Genomic DNA, 22543 nt, shown 5'->3' with positions numbered 1-22543 from the left:
ATCCAAGGTAAGAGCCCAGGAAATGAGTGATTACAATGCAGCAGAATGGAAAACCATGAGACAGTGACATTGACCACTTCTTCCAGTTTAAAGGAAGAGGTAACACTGGATACCTACTAGACTAGGAGCAGAGTGGCATGCACATTGCAGAGCCTTAGTGACAAGGTACAGTCCCACAGCTAGCCTTTGTAAAGACATTTCAACAATCTGTAACAGCATTGTGTCAACTTCTAGTCGTCAAACCCATTAATCTTGTCCCAGATTATAAAGTCTGACAAGCAGCTGTTAGAGCAGCTACAGTTAGTTACCACAATCAAAGAAGCACAAGAGCATAGCAATACCAGACTTCAGCATAACAAGCTAATGTGTCACAATCTTAGTATCCAATTTCTTTGCAGACTCACCCAGATATCGCACTTGCCCGGGAAGAATCTCTCTGGTATCCGAGCAGCATATAGCGCAGCACCAGTGATGTACAGGCAGGCCATGAGAGCTAGCCAGCCTATCTGCCCCATTGTGGCTGCCTTAAGAAGGCCTTCAGAGATGACAAAGTGCAGGGTGGGGATGACACCACTGAGACCCAGACCCAGAAATACTCCTATGAGGGAAGGAAAATGGTGGAGTCAAGCTTGGATAAAGAAAGCAGCAATAGACAGAACCTAACATTCACAAAAGATACAAGGTGGACATCTGAACTATGGTGGCAAGTTTATGCCATAACAAAGCAAGTGCTCAAGAAAGCAAAGTTCTTTGATACACTATGGATATTGGTCAACAGACATACTAAATGTAACTTCACTTTCAAGTTCATGCCTCTATGTACAGGCCACCTACGCACCAACTTGAATGTTAACGTTCTTAGGCTATAGAGGGTGCCTATATCCCATAAAATATCCTGCTACTGCAAGAGTATGGTAGAGAATGATCCGCAAGGAAATGGCCACTGATGTACACTATTAACAGTGCAACATGCAGGTTGCCCCAGGAATGAACATAGAAGCCCGCACTTGAAGAGTATCTGATTCTGTATCTTGCCAGATCACAGCTTGGCTGATTTCAAGATTCTCCTAGCAGAGAGTATTAAACCTTTCTAACAGAACATTCTATCTACTGTACGGTTAATATTCAAGAAAGTGAACTCCCTGTTGTGTCCAGACATTCAGATCTGTCCTGAACATAAACAACAGTTCTCCTTGGAGTGCACACTGTTTTGTGTACATATAAAACCAAGATGAAGAAACAAGAGAAACTTGATACAGCATTAAACTGAGTTATCAAAAGATACTGAGTTCCCCTAAAAGCTCCCTCCCCACTCTCATTCTTTACTGTCAAGGTGACAGTAACTATTCTTATCTAAAAAAATAACAAATGGTCTGGTAACACTTTATAGACTAACGAAACATGTAGATGGTATCATGAGCTTTTGTAGGCACAGCTACCAGACCATTTGTTGTTTTTTCTGTAACAGACTAACTCAGCTACCCCCTGAAATTCTTGTCTAGATAGAGACAAGTGAGGGATTGCTCATTTGCACTCAGCAGGAGGCTATCTACAATGTTTAGCAGACCTAATATTATAGCCACAAGGTGAGCAGTACTAGGAGTCCATGGGAGTCAGACATTGACTTCCAGTATCTAACCTATGAAAGGAGAGAGTTGTTATATAATGATGGAAAAACTTAACTACCTCTCCCACTCCATGTGCTGTCCCCCTACTCCTGCCTGCACCCAGACCACCTAACTTAACACCTATTCTTCTCTTACAACAGATGTGACAAGTTTGTTATCCACAACATGTTACAGTAAACTTCTGATAATCTGGCACCTTTAGGGCCCAGGGGGTGCGGGATTATCAAATATGCCGGACTATAGGAAGGGGGGGGCTATGAGAGGTCTGGGGTGGAGTGGGGGGGATGCGCCCCTCGCTGCTGCGGGACCAACCCAGCAGCACCCTAGCTGCTCTGCCCCAGATTTCCCCAAGTCAGCCGCTGCTGAAACTGACCAGCGGCTGACTCCGGGAAGCCCTTGGGGAAGTCTGGGGCAGAGCAGCTGGGGTGCTGCCGGGTTGGTCCCGCAGCGCCGAGGGGCGACGCTATGGGACCAACCAGGCATCACCCCAGCTGCTCTGCCCCCAGCTTCCCCGAATCAGCCACTGCTCAGTTTCAGCAGTGGCTGAATCAGGGAAGCCAGGGGCAGAGCAGCTCCAATTGTCCAGCTGCCCAGAGCACTTCCGGGTTCCCGATGGTGCCGGACCATCAGGAGTGCTGGACCACTGGATGCTGGACCACTGGCATTTTACTGTAGTTGAGTTTCTCCACACACAGGAACATCCTTTGGCAATGAAAGCTTTCCTACCAGTCAATTTTTGTTACAAGTCAATAGGTTGCAACAGCTATAATGAAGAAGCAAAAAAATAAAATAAAATAAATTTACCTGCTCTCACCCCCCGGTATTCAGGGGTTGCAAACATGTCCCACTGCGAGACTATTATGGCTGCAATTCCCAGGACACAAATCACGATCAAGTAGATGAAGCAAGGCTGAGGGTTGCAATAAAAGGAGTAGTACAGCCATGGAACAAAGCTGCCCATGATGAGAAGTGCGATGCCAGAGTAATCCAGCCTAGAACAGGTTGATAAAGAAAGTCAGTCCCAGACCACTGTGTTTACTGCTTAGCCTACTTATCCCTGTAATATGGGCTAACTTACACCGTACACTGAATGATTACTCCCATAGAGTCCCACTGCTGATTCTACTTGCCTGGTCATGCCATCGTAAGACCAATTACTGAGCAGTGACCAGCAGGTGTATGCTGTTCCCCTGAGCCCAACATTCGACAGGCCCAGAGTATAAATAGTTCGCGCCATCTAAGAGTATCTCATTTCTATTCTTAGGGGAAGAATAAATTTACTAAAACCACTCAGGAGCATTTTCTTGATGCAAAAGAAGATAGATATGCATTATGGGGCCTACCTGAGTGCAGCCAGAATTCTGGACACTGTACTTTGACTTTAGAAAGTCCATATTAGGATGGCAAATACAGACTCCCCACCCAGGGTCTTAGTATCCACCTAGGAAGCAACCTCTCATCATCAACCAAGGCGTTTTTAGTAACAGTTAGGTGGCAGAGTAAATATGGTGCCTTCTTTCCAGATGCATACTTCTCAGACCAGTGCTTCTCAACTTAGTTATCATCATGGGCTGCATATATGGCCCACAAAACGTCACCTGGGCCATAAGTAAAGAATGCATAATGCCCTCCACATAGTCCCTGCCCAAACCCGAGGCCACAGTCCTCCACCCAGAGGCCCCTCAGAATGGAACCAGGAGCATTGAGCTGGGTAGGCGGCAGAAACCTCAGAACCTGCTGCAACCCTGCACCCTATGGTAGACCAGCCAACCCCAGCTCTGCAGCCTTTAGCACAAAGCTGAGCTGGGTATTTGCAGTGCTAATTGGGCTACATCCAGTCCCTGGGCAGAGAACCACTGTCAAGACTGTTTGCTTCCTAACAGAAGACTCATGCACTACCATAGCCTTTTGCAGGAACAGATTCTTCAGGAGGAAGTCTTTGGTCCTTTTGGACTCTTTTTGTAGTACACTTGCAAAATTCACTGGTAAGTGATCTTTTCAGAGCAAAAGGCCTTCATTGTCCAGCCAAAGCAGGGTGCTTAACGGGGACAAGAGTTATACTTTCTAAACTCTTTTATCTGACAAATCCACTATTGTCTAGTCAGGCCCACGTGGACCCAAAATACATTAAAAGAAGGACAAAGGCAAACAAGTTACATTAAGATTTTAGAATCTTATCTGTAATAGTTTAAAATGTACGTACAGTCATCTCAACAGCGAAAAGTTGTTTCTGAGATTGCCTCAGCAAAGGGACAGAGTGGAACTTACACCTTTGGTCTAGGGAATGTTGGACCGGAAGGAACTGCGTGCAACCTTACCAACCAACTACTACTTGAAAATGTTTCTGTGGCCACATAGCTAGATCACATACTGTTACAGTGGAGCTTCCAAACCCCAGCCATGATTCCCTGTGCCGTTCTGCCCATCCTTTTCCCATCTAGCATGCATTTCACTGGGTGCTTACTTGGAGAAGAGCCGAGAGACACCTTCTGAATGACAGTAAACTGTGTGGAAAAGCCATGAGAAGGAGAGGCAGAGGATGGCTCCCAAGAAGAACATTCCAACTACCACCTTCTCCTGCACAGGCGCTACAAAGGACATGTTTGGCCGGAACATGTAGAAGATTCCCAGACACAGGAAGAACACACAACCTAAGTAAAAATAAAGCAAAAATATCAGACTCATGCAAAGGTATTCTACTGGACCAAGTTTACAGGTGTGAGGAATACTGAACAAGATCATGATGACAATGTTACACTTTCATGTGCTCTGGCACAATCATATGCTTGACCTTCACTCAATGTGTCTGATTGGACTGACTTTGTAGATACTTGAATAGAAACAATGGTTTCACTGGTTGTGTGAGGTACCCAGAATCTGAATGAGCACACAACTGCTGCTCTGAGCTGGGTGCCAAATCTCTATTTTGTCCCTGATAGCTAATTTAAGTGGTAAGGAATACCACACATTGCATCCTCCATTTCTAAGATAAAGATAGGGAAATCGCAAATCCTAGACCTCACAGGAATTTTATTCCCAAATTCCCCAAGTTGTGGCATTCATTGAAGGGATCACCCAGAACCACCATCTCCCCCTCTCAAAGTGACTGACAGACTTCTTCACAGCCCAGTTTCAGATAAAAATCAAGTACCCGTTTCCTGAACCCGTTTCCATCGTACAAGGAGGAATAAGGATGCTTATCAGAATCACTGGCACATCTTTGAAAGACCTTTTTTGAACTCCTGGGAACAGTGGCTCATACCATAGATTCATAGATCAGCAAACCTCTCTGAGCCCAATTTGCTGCTGTGGCATGTTTATTCCAAAGCTTAAGTTGTTTGCTAAAGAATACTGCTGTTCACTCAACATCTGGAAGAGTTCAAGACTAGATTTTTATCTTCCAAAGCCAAGCCAGAGGGCTGATGGGTCAGAGTCATTGCAATGCTAATTCTAAAACTAATTTGCGGACAGATGAGCTTCTGGTCGCCCTAGGATAATGCACCCTGAGCAATGAGAAGGGGGTATTCAGCACAGGCAAAGGCATTCAAAAAGCTGCTGTTTTGTTAGACTGACACTTCAGATGTTTCTGCCAGGAAACAAGCAATACTTGTGAGAATCTAATTTGTGTAAGCCACAGCAGATAATGCTCAGCATTGCCGAGGAAGCTTGACCCGCTGGCCAGACTCTTGCCCCTAGTTTGGTAGGGAATGGAAAGTGCTGTGCAAGAAGCACATATCTCCAGGGGAGGACTGAAGGAGTATGTACCTTTCCAGCAAAATGGAGAAAAGCACAAATAGGTCTGAGAAGAGTTATAGCCAATTCTCCTTGACTGAAAAGTAGGTGACACCATCACTGCTTTAAGCACAGAGCTCCCACAAAATGCTTCTCCTTACCTTGTGATGAATCCCATGTATTGGGGAAGAGGAGCACAGGTGAGGGAGAGGGTGAGCTAACACTGCATATTTCCCCTTTTAACAAAAATACTGCCTCAACTAGAAAGAGGGAGGGCAACAGCAGTTGGCAAGCAAGTATATATTTGGCATACACACTTATGCTTTATTCCAGAAAAGGCCACATGTCAATAGCACAGTACAGATTTCAATTTGTATAATTGGAGAAGAGGACAGGAAGAGGGTGAACGTCCTTCTCTGGGATCTAGGAAATGCTCATCTAGTATATTCCACTCCCATCCCCACAAGTTCCCTACACTTGTTGCAACTTTTGTGCACTCTGAAGGCCAGAAGTGATCTTCAGATGTATGCTTATGGGTCCCAATGATCAGATCTTACAGTGCTGAGTTAGCAGTCCCAAGAGGGGCTGAACACCAGAGACAAGATCACCTTAACTCCCTTCCCCCCCATATCTTTGGTGGGAGAATTTTAAAAAATGGACACCTGGAACCTTATCCAGTATGTCATTGCTGAAAGGATAACTGTACCTATAACTCTGCTCTAGCTGAAACGACCTTTGTCATCACCCCTAAACTTAGGCAACAGGTGGCTAGGTCTAGGGGCGGCCTCAGCCACCCCCAAATCTATTTGGAGCCATCCCGCTGCTCGCATGCATCCCCCATGTGAGCAAGCAAAGCCCCATACATGGCTGCACAAAGAATTCCTGGCAGATAGAGCTAGATTCCTCAATCCTAAGAGGAGGTGTTAGCTCTTATATGGCACTTCCTAGGAAGGTTCGCAGAGATGGGGTCAAAGTCCCAGAGGAAGAGGGGATCCTAATGCCCTGCATATGACAGCACCAGGGCCGGGAAAGGAGACTGGGTAGGACATTGCAGGGACAGGACTCCGCCTGAACACAGATGCCCTCATGTGATGCTGTGACAGGCTCCTCCAACACGAGAGCAATGAACCAGCAGACCAGAGTGAAGGATCAGGCCCACTCCACAGAACAGGAGTCGTTGCTGTCAAGTGCATGCCAGGCTGGCTCAGTCCATTTAAAATTTTTTCCCCAGATGCTTATGATCTTCAATAATTAACACTGCACATTCACTTTAAATGGAAATACCTAGAAGATGCGTCCAGATGTTGCCAGTCTCCGTGTGTATTCTGAAGATGCTCTTGAAGCAAGCACGGAAAGAGGGCATAGGTGGTCGATGCCCATGCAACAGATAATCATTGTCCTTTAGCCAGTCAGGAAGAACATCATGGGGTATGACCCGCCATCGGCCCTCCCATACCTGGAGGTTAAGAGCACATGGTTATAATCTCAGCCAGTGAAGTCCAGTAAGTGGTGGATGTGGCAAAGGGGAGGGAAAAAACGAAATCCTGAGTTGGTCTGTGCTTTCAAGTAGCCAAAATTAACATAGTAAGTCTAGGGAGCAGACAGTTCCCTTTGGGAAAGGTGTATCTCTATGCTCAAGTCCAAGACATTCTGGTCCCTACTCTACACAACACAAATGCTGCTGCCACCAGTGCAGGAAATGGAATACTTCAATGTTCCAATCATGGACACACAACTAGGTTCACTGTAACTGCTCAACAAAGGCAAAAAGTGGATTTAACATGACTGGTTCATAGTGCAGTAAGGACTTAGTATCTGTTGGATGGGTGTATTTCCTATTCACTTCACTGAGGAAAACTAGGTGTAGGTCTTCTCCATCAACAGAAAAGGCCCTGAAAAGAGTCCCATCTTTCCATCCTAACTGCATGCTCACTAGTGTTTGGTACACTTTTATTTTACATCTAATATGTAAAATATAGTCAGTACCATCTCAAAAGCACAGAAAGACATTAAAATCAAGTGAGGAATATTCTTTTTCTTGTGGCTAAGCTTGATGCCTTTCCAGCACTAGCAGCCCAAGAAGCAGAGGACCAACAAGGATCTGAACTCTGACACTAACAGGAGACCTATGCCATTCCCAATTCTTGTATTCCTTTCCACCTATTTATGTGCCTGCTCATGTAGAAGGTCCCCCAACACACCATTACAGAAAATCACACATGAAGCTGACAATAGAGAATTGTTGAACGACCAGCTCCCGCTGTACATCTACTGTTCCCCCAGCTTCTTGCTGGTACAATTTACTTCAGGTACATAGCCTGTCAGTCACTGGAACCTACTAGCTAAATTAAGCTCTCTCTTACCTTACATACAAACTCTTCCATTTTCTCCATGGCATGGTGGGCTTGTAGAAGAGGGGACATACCCATAAAGCCTTCATCTTCCTGAGCTGGTTCATCTTTAGAGTCGCATTCCTCCGAACTCTGGAAGAGAAAAAACAAACATTTAAAATAAAAACTGATAACGAAAATATTATGTTCTACACTAAAACAAAATATGGGCTAGCAGTTGAGATGAAGTTTCAAATTCAACAAGTAGTAAAATTTTCAAGTGACTGGTGCTTTTGAAAGTGGTATCCATGGTTATTCCAATCACAAAACAAGTCTAGAAAATTCAGTGCAATTCTGTAAAGTTGATCAGATATAAAATCCACAGATAATGTAGCTCATTTTCCTACCAATGCAATGCAAAACTATTTGCTACATGAACACAGTCTCTCTAGATCTAATTTAGTACTAAATCCTTGAATCACCATGGGAAGGTGCTGCCAAAAATTTATAATTCTGGTCTCCCAGGATGAGGCTACAGTCAATCTCAATGCAGGATTTACAAGTTTTATGCTTCAGACTTTAATCAAATCAGGCACATTTTATCACTTCACTCAAATCTGTTTATATGAAAATTATGCCCACTGTATTGTGCTATGAAGTATTGATTTGCTCATCTTTGCTGGACTTGCAAGATTCTCCAATAGTGAAACCAGGAAATCAGATGTTCAACAGTCATATTAATACGTTAAAGACAGTTGCCCCTCTAATATTCCACTAAGTAAAAAAGCACTTATGAACAGAAAGGTTTAAACACAAGTTACAGAAAACTCCTGTACAGAGAGATGACAGGATTTTGATCTAGAAATGGAAACAAACTTCAGAAACCTGTTTTATAAAAGCATTAATATAAAGGATGATTTTACCTACAATGATTTCACATCTCCCATTCCACAGCACATTAAAATGCAGAGTACAAAGATATAAAGCAAGTGAAGACATGTTTTGGTCATTCCACATTCCAAATAAAGAAACAGGTCATTAAATTCTGCTTTGTTTATTAGAATTGATCCATACCATCAGGGACTCAATACTTCTGCTGCCAAGGTAAATCTTGAGGCAGCTGGAAAAAAAACCACAGTCACAGCAATATTGAGTAGAAGAAAACAAAGAGAAAAGACGGTAAGTCTTTGTGTCCTTCAAGTCTTCGATTTAGAAAGCTGCTAAGAATCCTAGTGCCAAGTCACATTCAAAGATTTGGAGGCCAAAAAGTTCTAGTATGATTACCTTGACTTCCTGTATAATAGCCACAGAATTTCACATCTCATGAATTCACAAGTAGTTCCTGCATTGAGCCTAATAACTTTAGATGAAGTAATGGAACTCTTTGGGAACATCCAATATTGATTTAGTTTCTTCAAGATATGGAAAAATCTGTTGTATACCAATGGTAGATTACCCTGAATGTTAATTTTGCACTTTATTTCCACTTTGAATATTTCTAGCTTCAACTTTGAGCCACTGAATCTTATTTTTTTTGGTAAAGTTAAACAGCAAGGATTAAATGGTTACCTACTTTTGTAACCATTATTCTTTGAGATGTGTTCTCATGTCTATTCCATTCAAGGCACACACGCACTCACACACATGGCTGTCAGAGATTTTGGCCTTAGCAGTACCCATAGTGCTGGGGTGCCCTCTAGAGTGCTACGTTCATGCTGCAGTACATCAGGCATTGCCAATCCACACCCTCTCAGTTCCTTCTCCAACAGAGGGTGGGTAATGGAATAGACATGAGCAACACACCTCAAAGAATAGTTACGGAAGGTAGGAGAAGACAAAACAGTTTCCGAGTGCTTGCTCACATCAATTCCATTCTAAGTGACTCACAAGCAGCAGTTACACCAGAACTTTAGACCTTTCAGGAACGCATCACCATGGCATGGGCAAAGGTCAACCTGCCCTGAAGTGTGTGGAAGGCAAAATGGCCATCGGGTGTACCTTGTCTGAAGATAAAAAGCAGCTCTGGGGCTTCAGTTGCAGCAAATAATCCAGGATGTCCTGCACTGAGGTCTCCTCAGGACGAATGCATGTGTGTCAGGTCCAATGTGCAAAGTGCTTCTACTTTGCTACATGGGTAGCTGATGCAAGGCTTCCTGCTGCCCAGCATTCCCTGCTGGACCACAGCAGAGCACTCCATGCTCATCTGTACTTAGCCACAGGGCAGCCACATCATCAGGTTCAGATACAGCAGACTGCCTGGCTCTGGGATAGCAGATGCAAACAAAGAGGAAATTCCAGGGGTAACTGCAACGGAGACATAGCCAAAAACTCAGCAGCATCCCAACCAGTGCTAGAGAGACCATGATGAGACTCTGAGAATCACCGGCACTGTGTCTCGCTTCACATTTTGCAGGTCCCAGTGAATCAGCAACTCCAGAGGAAAGGCGTACATCGGGGCACTGACCACAGAATCAGGAAGGCATCTAACAGGGATCTCTTGTCCCTGATTTATAGAGAATGGATCCAGGCAGATCCACCTGAGGAGTCCCCCACTGTTGGGGAATCAGTTTGACCACCTCCATATGGAGAGACCATTTGTGGCTAAAGAAGGTCCTAATGAGGTGATCTGCCAAGATGTTCTTGGCTACAGGTAGGTGAATATCCACCAGAGGCTGAATACCTCCTGACACAAGGGCTGAGGACCTGGCAGCACTCTGTCTGTTGATACAATACATCGCAGCCATACTGTCCTTTAGGACCTGCACCACTTTGCCATTAAGGTGGGGGCAAAAACATCTGACAGGCCAGGTGAACTGCACAGAGCTCCCCGACACTGATATGAAGGGCTAGATTGTGCTGTAGCGAAGCTTGCCCAGTTGAGACCTCAGCTCACATCTGATGCATCCAAAAACAGGGTGAGACAGTGATAAGGACACAAAGGGAACTCCCCACAGCACTGACTCAGGGTCTAGCCACCAGTTCAAGGCTGAGAGGATGCAGTGCAGTACCATGACTGCTTGGTTCAGGGGGTCTTCTGGGGTCACAGATGAAGCCAGACATGTCTGACCACATACATGCATGCTGTTTTGTGACCCATCAGCCACAGGCAAGGTACAGATCATGGTGATAGGATGTCTCTGTGGGCAAGGAGATCCACCATGGCTTTAAAATGTGCTTCTGTAAAGAAGGCCCTCTGATAAACTCTATGTGCTGGAATGGCATTCAAGTGGGCTATTCTGTTTGTCATCAGGACTCTGTCACTGCAATGTAGTGAACCAGACTGAAGCTTTTCTGTACCTGTTCCAAAGACCCACCCTTAATGAGCCAGTTATCAAGATATGGAAAATTCTGGACTCCCCCTCACCTCAACACTCCATCTTTTTCCTTTCCCCTCCCCCAATATCCTTTTTAATGTACTGATACCAAAACAGGAAACTGCTCATTTGATAAGACCTGTTTTCCATGCAACCACATTGTCATAATTATATTTTTATCCTTCACCTATGGTCTCTTAGCAGCCCCTGCTTTATTTTCCTTGGGATCAAAGCCAGGCTTTCTGACCTACAGTTAGCTAGGTGGCCTAGTTTAAATTTTTAAATACTGGCAAAGCAGTGAGTCTTGTCTCTCTGGAACTTGCCCAAATTTATTAAAATCTAATATAAATGAGGCAAAACTCCTCAGTCAATCCTTCGAACTCCTAGATGCAAGTTATCCAGGCCAGATTTTAAAGTGTTCGTATTTTAATGAAAGGAAATGTTAAAAAGCAACTTATTACTGTTGGAATAGAATATCACCAAGCTTCATTCCAAACATAAAAGACATCTCTACTTTTCTATATCGACAATTTTACCATCTCCCTCTACTAACAAGGCCTCTATCAGGATTTTTGTTTTTGATTTATTTTTAAAAGTCCTTTAATATTTGGATCTGTTTTGCACTCTGCATGTTACAAGACCTTCACAGTTTGGCCCTTACAATGTACACTTTCCTAAATGAGACCTTATAGAAAGGTAGGACTGGAATTCCAATTAGGGATGTAATAGTGTAGTCGATTAACCTATAAGCAAAAGCTTATAGGTTAATACTATAGACGACATGTAATTCCACTCCTCCCCCCATGCCAGAAAATTTTTAGCAGGCTGGCCAGCAGCCTGGCTCAGTGACAGCTGACACTAGGTCTGGAAGCCCCTGCACAGGGACTGCTGCCTGATACAGAGGCAGCAATGTGGGGCAACAGGCAGCCAGTCCTCAAGAGAAGCTGGTTTTTTAAACTGGTTCCCCTCGCAGACCAGCTCCAGAGGCAGCAGTGCAAAGTGGCAGGGGGCTCCTTGGGAGTGGAGCTAGAGCACACTGGCTGCTGGCTCCACCCCCAGGAACTATAGAATAGTCAAGTAACTGTTAAGAATTCATGAGATTAAGCGACTATTCAATAAATATTTAACATCCCTAATTCCAACACCTCTGACATGAGCTAAACAAATAGACCTTAGTTATAATAGATACGAATACCCCCTCTCTGACTAAAGGAAAAATCAGACATGGTGTTCAAATGAACGGTTTTTAAAACAAGAGGGGGATAGGCACAAGATCTTGCCTGGAGATTCTTAATTATGGAATCCATTCCCCTACCTCATGAATCTATTCAAAGTCTAAATTTACTGAACCTCAGGATGCACTGCAAAGCCCAAAATCAGTGTTATTTTATTCCTAGGATGAAAGGAAAAGGCATTATTTGGGTGGATTTTACAGGTATTAGAGAAACATGGTTAATTATAAACCGCAGTTCAATTTCTGCTTGCCTTTTGGAGATGTGTTTATAAATAAATAAAACAGTGCCAGCAGGAACGGTGACAGCAAATACCTTGGGACTTGGCACCATTATGTTTGAGGTACACAAACCAAATTGGTGACAAGCAACAGTGATTTTTCCCTCTCCTTCCTGCTATCAAGCTATAAAGTTATGTTCAAGAAAACATTAAGGCATTAATATTTAATGTAAGCTACAGTTGAAGTTAAACCAAAAATAAAGTATCTGGTTAAGAAGAGGATGAGATATTTTGGTTCTTACTAAGGTTAATTTTGAAATGTATTTAAAATGTAGCAACACTAACTCCCTCTTCCATGCTCTTCTACGTCCCATCAGAATGAATGAGGGACTGCCAGCAGAAATGTCGCTGAAGCATATTAACCTAGCTTCCATAGGATGTATAATTCAACAGCTATCATTCATGACAAATGGAAAACAAAGCACCATGGACTCTAGGAAGGTCAAAAGGATAATGACACATACACCAGCAAAGATCCTTTGCTTAACCTTAGAATGTGATGATGCTGATGGTTATTATTATTACATAAAGAACAGCTGAACAAATGAACATGCTGTTGATGAAATCCTTTGTCTATGATCTCTACTGGGGACAAGAGGAGTGTGAAACACAGAGTACATCCACACTGGAGTCAGAAGATGCAACTGCAGCATACCCAGGGTTTCAGTCTAGTCCTGTCCACCAGGGGCCACGGGGACATACACAAGCAGCCACCATCCACGTTGCCCTGACTTCACTGCCCAAGACAGCAGTAAAAGCAATAGCATCCTGCAAATCTGGGGATATAAACAGACCATCTTTGTAGATCATGGGTTGGATGCAGATATCAAAGCTAACTTAAGTATTTCCACATGTGCTGAAAAATTGTACCTCTTGATTACAGAGCAGACCTTCCCAGAGATGGGCACACCTTGAAATGCAATCCTGACAGATACAAGATGCATTTTTAAAAGCATTCAATTCTATAGGTAGTAGGATGTAAAGTAGTCGCATATGATTAACCGATTAACCAAGGTTTATCGCACAGGTGGGGAACCTTTTTTGGGCCAGGGCCATGACCAACAGAAAAATAATAAGTCAGGTGGCTGCACACAAATGAGAAGCAAAGAAGGAGAAAAGGAGAAAGACTCTCCACATTACCCTCACACCCCAGAGTCTTGGGGGGACCAAGCTAGTAGATTGTGTGCTCCAGCCTCACAGAGGGATGGGTGGGGGGCACAAATGGTGCACCAACACAGGCTCTTCAATGCTGGGGGAGGGGGAGCCCCGAGCCTCAGAGGCCAGACCCAGCCAACTGGGGGCTGCATCCAGCTCCTGGGCCTTCAGTTCCCCACCACTGGCTTATCAATTAATCTTCTTGACTACTCACATTTCCCCACTCTTGCTGCCTCTATCAGAAGGCAGGGGAGGGAAGAGGAATAAGTGCTGGGGAAGCCAGCTTAAAAGCCAGTCACCGCCTTCCCCCAACACCATCTCCAGGGTGCCACCTCCCTTCCCCCCGCTGCCTCCATCTGAGGCAGCAACGGTGAGGAGGCAGCCTTGCAGTAGCCTCTGCCTGCGGTGGGCCCAGGCTCCCCACGGACAGAGGCTGCTTTGCTGCAGCAGCAGCAGCACTTGCCTCTGTCCATGGACGGAGCAGCCTCTGTCTGCATCCAGCCTGGGCCACTGAAGACATAAGATGCTTCATGGCAGCCTCCCACACCCGCTCCCCCTGCAGTGGCCTCCATCCACAAGAAGCTTGGACTACCGTGGACGGGGGTTGCTACCACCCCACTCTGTTACCTCCGTATCAGAGGCAGCAGTGTGGGGCAGCAGGCAGCTGGTCTGCAGCGGAAGCTGGTTTTTAAACTGACTCCCCTTGCAAACTAGCTCCAACTGCTAGAGGCAGCAGCGCATGGTGGCAGGGAACTCCCCAGGAGTAGAGCCAGATCACACTGGCTGCTGTCCCCACACCCAGGGACTATAGAATAGTCAAGTAACCATAATATTTTATGAGGTTACTCGACTGTTTTATTACCCGATATCGAACATCCCTAATAGGTGGTAGAACTTTAGATAGTAAGAAAAGCGGACGTGTGCTTTACAAGAGTCCTGCCTGAATACTACTGTCCAACTGATTCCACTAGGAAAATTGCTTGATTTAGATACTTAGCCTTGATTAAGCTTTCCCACAGCTGTGTGGAGTTGGAAGCAGAACAGAAACAGAGGAAGGAAGAGTTTTAAAATGGTCTTTATTGAATATAAAACTTTAGATAGATATCTTTTGGAAGGGAAGAGAGAAAGAACAAGGACATGGTGTGAAATTCAAGGACGTCACAGCTTCTGACTGACAACAATTCCCATTATTCCCTGAAGACTAGTAGCTGGGTAGTACAGTTCATAATGCCACCCTGACATATGGCGGTCTCCAATTTTAAACGGAAGAACATAGCAGCAACTCATATCAAACCCAAAAGGAGCTTTTACAAAAAAGTGTCAGAGTTGGTTCTCTATTTTAAAAACATAAGCTTCAGAATTTTAACACATGCACCCCTTTCATCACAGAATTATGTTAAAATGGTGAAGGAAAGGACTATAAATAGATGCATCTCATGCCACACACCTGTTGTACAACAGGCATTATGTAAGGGGGTGAAGTGTGGATAAATGGATTTCTAGTATAATGCATTGCCCATTCCAGATATTGATACTGCTGTTTAACCACATGGCAACTAGACACTCTACTGAGAGAGTTATGACCTTCCCCAGAAATTTAAGAGTGGTGGTTCATTCCTAGACAGGAAAACAGCCACTGCAGCACACATTAAATCATGTTCTAGTGCCCATGAAGGAAGCACACATTTTTATTGATTACAGTATCAAAAGCATATTTTATGCCACAGCCTTTTCCACGTCATACTGGTAAATTTCTAAATAAGAGTAGACTTCCTTCTAGTGAGATTTCTGACGTAGCTTAATATTCTAACTAAAGGAGACCCACATACACACCTATGAAAACAAGAGTGTACTATTCTTGCATAGTTGCCAATGTTCCCCATTGCAAAACCTTGTAGTCCTCCCTGAAAACATATTCTAAGTTCTACTTGCCATTTCTTTAAGACCTCTCACAACTAGAGGCTGCTGTACAAATTAGGTAAAAAAGTGGTGATTCCACCATCTTCACTGTTTGATCAAAGCAGAAAAGCTGCTCAAAAGCATGAGTGGGAGCACAGAGCAGGGGCACCATGTCAGATTTTGGTGAGCGGTGCAACCTGTGCATGCCGTGATTTGGGGGGGGGGGGAGGAGGAGAGGGAGAGTGAGAGCATGGGAGGCAGACTGAGGACAGCAGCGTTACTGAGCATGCTCAGTACAAACCAAGCATCAAATTGGGAGGGGGGGGGAATCAACCTCATCCGCCCTCCCTCACATGCACTCTCTCTATCCAGGGGCTACCAAGGCACTGGAAAACTCTGCTTTTTTGGGAGACAACTTAGCAGTTAGCTGACTGGAGCACTGTATCTAAATCCTATATAAAAGTAAATAAACAGTGTTAGAGCTGACTGAGTCGAAGATATTCTGACATCTTGTGGCAAGGCACTTAAGGGACACTAGTAAGCCTTAAAATTTTAATGTATATTCTTACTTTGTTACTAACTCTGGGAAGAGAGACCCTGCCAGGACTCCTGGGAGCTCTCTCAGCTCTGGAAGGGAAGTGGAGTCTAGTGGGTTACAGCAAGGGGGCACATACTTTTCAGGTTTATGTAAGAACATCAGAATGGCCATACTGGGTCAGATCAAAGGTCCTTCTAGTCCTGTATCTTGTCTTCCAACAGTGGCCAATGCCAGGTGCTTGAGAAGTTATAAACAGAACAGGCAATCGTCATGATCCATTCCATCATCTATTCCCAGCTTCTGGAAAACAGAAGCTAGGGGTACCATCCCTGCCCATTCTGGCTAACCACCACTGATGGACCTACCGTCCTTGAGATTATTTTGTTCCTATTAGAACCGTGTTATAATTTGGGCCTGTCCACCATCTCCTGGCAAAGAGTTCTACAAGCTGACTTGAAAAAATAATTCATTTTGTTTGTTTTAAATATACTGCCTATAACATAACACAAGATTACCCAATTAAATTTAGTGAAGGAATGAATAACATTTCCTTATTCTATTTTTCCACGCCGTTCATGATTTTCTAGATTGCCAACATATCTCCCACCCTTTAATCATTTCTTTTCCAAGCTGAAAAATCCCAGTCTTGTTAATCACTCCTCATATGGAAGCTGTTCCTTATCCCTAATAATTTGTTGCCCTTTCTGTACCTTTTACAAATCATATAGATATAGATATAGATATAGATATAGATATAGATATAGATATAGATATAGATATAGAGGGGGAGAGGGTGACCAGATCTGCATTTAATATTTGAGATGTAAGCATACAATGATTTTATATAGAGGCAATATGGTATTTTGCCTTGTCTATTCCTTTCCTAGTGATTCCCAACATTGTTAGCTTAGTTTTTAGACTGCCACTGCACATTAAGCAGATGTTTTCAGGAAGTTATCCCACAAACATTCAAAGATCTTTCTTGAGTGGTAACAGCTATTTTGGACCCCATCATTTTTGTATCTATAGTTAGGATTATATTTTCTCATGTGCATCTCTTTGCACTTAACACTGAATTCCATTTGCCTTTGTGTTGCCCAATCACCCAGTTTTGTGCGATCCCTTTGTAACTCTTTGTAGTCAGTTTTGTATTAGTCACTGTTGACTCCTTTTTCAAGAAAATTTATGACAAGTGTAACAGCACTGATCCAAATGCAGGTGATACAAAAAACAGTCATTTTTAAACTTTCCCCCTCTATCTTTTAAGTGGATTAACTGGCAATGTTTTCATGATAATCTAAAAATCCTTCAGTTACCTGAATAACCAGCCTTTTGTTATTCTTCATCACCCTGCCCCTCCCTCTTTTTTATAATAAATGCAACAGTTTGGGCTGCTTGCAAGCTTGCCTTTGGAGACAGGGAGTGTTTAAGAACTAACTCTGGAGTCAGGGCATGCAGCTTTAAGCAGACCTCTAGCATGAAATCCAGGGGTTCAAACTCAGGAGGGAAAGCTACTGCCTCGTTAGCCCCCCCAAAATGGTGTTCCTGGCACACAGAATTCCCGGCCCTCTCAGTATCAGTGCTTGGTATCAGGATTTAACCTCTCTTTGCAGTAAAGGGTGATGGAGCTGAGAAGTAGAAAACGTGATTTGGAGGGTGTGGAGAGAAAAGGTAAAATGAGGGAAAAACAAAAGAGAAAAGGCACTTTAGGGAAATGAACAGCAAAGACTTTGGGAGAAGAGAGAAATTCCCTTATGAGAGTGTGCTCCTGTTCTACTTGTGTGGGATGGAGTCCACATCTGTAGATGTCAGATCAAATAAATTGGTTTTTCTTCTAAGCACACCACATGAGGGTAGCTCACAACTGGATCACCCTACAGATATCAAATCTTAGATGGGGAGAACTGGTGAGACTGATCACTGACATGACAAAGTAGGTGGCAGAGTCTGGAAAAGAGTTCAGACTAACACCTAATCCAGTACCCTATAAAACTGCCTCCAAAAATCAAGTTAGCTTTTTAGTACTTCAGAATTTTTAGAGGGAGTTTTCCCCCGCCCCATCATGTTAATGTCACATGCTCTTTTATGCTCCACTCAAGATACTGTTTTAAAGTATTTCTATTTTTTCTTAAGGATTAAGTTTAGATGTGCTTCATCAGATTTTGTTCTGAAATAGAAGCTGTGGTCTTTTGTAACATGAAAGATCAGGGTGTCATTTTCCAATCTCTTAATTCATTTCAAATGCACAGCAATTCTTAGAACCTTCTCTCAGATCTAGAGTGAGGATAGTCTTAATTCAATAAAATCAATGCTAAACATCCCTTGCAACAAAAAACCCTTCAAAATTTCACAGATCCATAACATTTTAAAGCTAAGAACACAGATTCAAGTGATTAGATGTAGTAATGCATCTTGGGCTGGATAAATTTTACAAGGAGTAAACTGACAATGCTTGAAAGCACATAGACTTACTGGTCTAAGTATACACTAGTGTCTAATTTGGAAAATGCTCCACAAACTTTTCCCTGTGACAACATGAGGCAACGTCATGGAGGAAATCTGAGTTTGATTCCTACCCCTGTGATCTCATTGCCTAGGGCAGTGGTCACCAACCAGTAGATCCCGATCTACTGGTAGATCTTGGAACCTTTGACAGGTGATCCTGAGAGGTTTGGCCAGAGGCTATCAAGTGCTGGCACTTGATCTGCCCCTCTCAGCCCTGCCGTGCTGCTCCTGCCCTCTGCTTTGGAGGTGCCCTATACCCCTGGAACCCTCCTGCTTGCTGTGCAGAGCATGGGAAGAAGAGGAAAGGGGTGCTGATGTCAGGTTGCCCCTCCCTCCCCCCTGTACCTCATCTCCACAGAGCAGAGGGGGGTAGGGATGGAGAGCGCTGGCTGCTTTGGGAGTGGTGCAGCGCCAGGGTAGGGGTGAGCCTGCCTTAGTCCCCTACACCACAACCCAGAAGCCACCTGTGGTAAGCAGTGCCCAGCTGGAGCCTGCATTCTGAACCCCAGTCCCAAACCTTCCTACACCCCAAACCCCTGGCCTAGTCCTGAGTCCCCCCTTCACCCAAACCCCCTTCCAGAGCCTGTACTCTGAATCTCTTCCTGCACCTAAACTCTCTGCCCCAGGCTCAGCAAGAGTGTTCGGGTGTGAGGTAGAACCTGGATTGCACTTAAATTCAAAAAAGTGATCTCATGCTTTAAAAAGTTGGAGACCACTGGCCTAGGGCTTCAGCAAATACAACACTATGTCACCCGATACAAAAGATGGCGGCCTTGGTTAGTACTTTAAACAGGGGACAAAGTCAAAGCGCACACACACACACACACACGCGCGCGCTTGTGGCATACCACATCTTTGTGCAGTCTTCAGCTACAATGGGAGTAGTCTATGTAATTATACTTTACACCTAATTTTTGTCATTAAAAGTTTTTATACAAAAAAGATTACATGAACATTGGATTTGGTTGACAGGGAAGGATGATACTTTAATTTACATAAATGAGGGGCAACATGATATTTTATGTAAGTTTATATTTTTTGTTCCATTAAATAGCTTGAACATTGCACAGTGTAGTGCAATCAGGTAGAGAGACCTGCATGCAAGGTGTTAAACTTAAAATTTCCTGACTTTTTTCATTCAAATGCTAATCTTAAACTTGTATTAGTGTAGTTTTTATTTTTATTCATTCTCACACACAAACACACACACAGCTGGCTACGTAGTGTTCTTTAGCAACTGGCTTTTTAAACCTATTTGCCCCTTAATATGTATATAAAAGAATTGCTCAAACTCACCCTCTATATAGTTTGGCCTGTTCATCAGTCAAAGAATTTGTTTAAAGGCTTTGTGGAGGATAGAAAGGTCTTGGTTTTAGCCTAAGGTAGAAGAGTGACTCAATTTGTTTCCCTCCAAGACAAGAGAGTCAACATAAGTTGTTCTTGCTCTTCATGAAAAGGCTTCAGCTGAATTGGAAGAAGAGCAGAGCTCTTTGTTCCAGAACTCCTCTTTATGGCTCTATTTCTGAGCATTTCCACTAGCATCCTCTTTTTAGATATGCTCAGATACTACGGTATTGAGGGCAGTATAAGAATAGAAGGCAGTCTATAGTGATTAGTATTAAGGCTTTCTATCCAGGTCAGCTCATCTCTGAGTACTTTGGTTCTTGTCTTGCCTAATGTTCATCTCACAGTTTTTAGCATCTTCTTTTCAACCAGTCATTGGACCGGACATGATATTACACTGATTACAGTATGTATGCTAGGAATATACAAAGCATACTTTTCATAAAGTCAAGGGCCAACATTGAGAGCACCCTTGTAATATTTATTAATCACCTTCCCCTTTTAATTTCCCCTCTCCTGCCCCACTAATACATCTTCAAGCAAGGAATTAAATCACCAACTGCTGTTTTATCATCTGTATACATGTGAGTCAGTCATGATTATTTAAATACTGTACCATTCTCATAGTTCTGATCCCATTCCTGGCTGTAGGGACTTGCCTCCCTCTAATGAAGAATTCTACCTTAGATGAAAGAACACCAAACACTTCTATCAATTTTGAGATTATAAAACAAGATAAGTAAGTGACCTTTAGTCACGTTATAGCGGAATGTTGAGCACACGCACCTCTGCCAAATGAGATTTTCCAGGATAATCACAACAACATGCTACCATTATAAAGTAGGAGGAATGAACTGAAAGTTTAGGGAATATGTTCTCACACTCCAGGTGCCTATTCAATAGAGAAGGATCAAACTGTATCCTATTTGCTAACACAAAGTTTCAGACTTAGAACATGAATACATTGATCTCATTGTTGCCTTGACCAGAAGGGACATCCCTCAGAGCAACTATGCAATTCAGACCAGGAGTCCCAGCGGGGAAACAACAACAGGAAGCCCTCCTTCCCCAAATCCCACCCCTTCTCACCATTGCCCAGCCCTCTCCCCCACAATTACACCCTATCCCTGAGAGATCTCCGGTGATGGGGATGGCTGGCATTGTGATATCAGAAATTATAAGGAAGTCTCCCCATAACAAGGTTTCCCATATTCCCAATAAGGCAATATGAATCAGTACAGGTTTACTACTGACTTCTGTTTAATCTACCAATGATCAAGTTTTGCAGAGGGCACTACTGAAGCCTCTGCCCTCCTACTCCAATTTATCTTTGTCTTTCCATGAAACATGCTCCTCATGAAAAATGAAAGGATTGTGAAGAAAGAATCCTGTGGCCCTCCATTACTACCCCTGCATTAAACAGCACTAGAAACCCCAACAGTTTAAATGGGAATCTAGTTGTTCCTTTAATCCTAAATGAGGATTAAATGCACTGACAGCTACAAGAACCCTATTTTATTACCCAGAATCTATTTAATTAGTTGTATGTGTACTTATTTTTTATTTATACACACACACACACACACACACACACACACACACACAAATTAGAGTTGGTGATCAGGTACCAGACCAGGATCCTCCAGCCACTAATGTGCTTTAAGTGTGGAGAGAAGAATTTCTCTGAAGACCCACTCAATCTGACAAGAGGACAATTGTGTTCATTAAAAATTAGACAAATCAATTTCACATAAAATTAGCATCAACTACTACTGACCTGCAATCTCTCTGACCTGTAACCAAGAAGTGTGGCATTATCCTGCTTCCAAGCTGCTGAGCTAATTCCTTCAGAGTGAGCTTTTGCACGTACATAAGGACTCTACATTAGAGGTCTGTTAGTCTCCAGAAGGCCCAGCTATCATTATCTTTGTAAACTATCTATAAAAAATTATCTTCCATGAGAGCCTGACTACCCTAGCACAGGTGGGGCACTGTTCTCTGTAAGATGAGTGCTTCGGGGGAGGACTCTTTAGAATAGTAATGATTGTTTCTTGATTCCATGTCTTTTTACAATTTGGATTCCTGACCTTTACTATTTACGTGGTCCTTCATCTGTTCTAGGGACCATTATCCCAAAGGTGATGCTGAAATATTAGGACTTAAGTGCTATCTACGGTCTTGAAGCTGATGAGATCACTTACCAACTCGCAATTTATTTATTTATTTTACAGCAGATTATGTTAATTGGTTTCCTTTTTAAAGATTATTTTATATATTTTGAGTTTCTTCAGTTTATGCCCTTTGGGGTGTAAAAAGCAGCTTTGTAAAAAGTGCTGTGTTCCTAAAAAACCTTGCCTTAAGACTTGTCTACACAGAGACCATCTAGAACTGCATGTAAAATTGCACTTCAAATTCAGACTCTGCTTTAATGTTAGTTAGTTTTCAAGCGAAGAGTCAGTCCAAATCAGGTTTCAGCAGGGTGTTGGGGTGACACTCAGAGCAACAGTCAGCAGAAATAGCTGTCACCAGGACTAGAAGGTCTCCGTTCTTCAGTAATACTGTGCCAAACCTCTTTACAACCTGGCT

At 43.3% G+C, this 22543-nt stretch overlaps 1 protein-coding gene across 6 annotated transcripts in view; it reads right to left on the bottom strand.

Annotated features, from left to right (window-relative positions):
- ADIPOR2 (adiponectin receptor 2) overlaps nucleotides 1-22543 on the bottom strand; it is a 78876-nt gene that overhangs the window by 3576 nt on the left and 52757 nt on the right. For all 6 annotated transcript variants that reach the window (XM_075941199.1, XM_025190906.2, XM_075941210.1 and 3 more), the window contains 5 exons: nucleotides 7724-7843; nucleotides 6645-6816; nucleotides 4093-4279; nucleotides 2433-2620; nucleotides 405-598 (listed from right to left, as the gene is read on the bottom strand). In XM_075941199.1, the coding sequence (XP_075797314.1) occupies nucleotides 405-598; nucleotides 2433-2620; nucleotides 4093-4279; nucleotides 6645-6816; nucleotides 7724-7843 (861 nt within the window). The remainder of the gene's footprint in view (nucleotides 1-404; nucleotides 599-2432; nucleotides 2621-4092; nucleotides 4280-6644; nucleotides 6817-7723; nucleotides 7844-22543) is intronic.

The sequence above is a fragment of the Pelodiscus sinensis genome, chromosome 1 (assembly GCF_049634645.1).
Source record: "Pelodiscus sinensis isolate JC-2024 chromosome 1, ASM4963464v1, whole genome shotgun sequence".
In the NCBI taxonomy this organism is placed as follows: Eukaryota; Metazoa; Chordata; order Testudines; family Trionychidae; genus Pelodiscus; species Pelodiscus sinensis.
The sequence above is the reverse complement of the archived record's forward strand: the minus strand, read 5'-3'. Positions and strand labels throughout refer to the sequence as shown.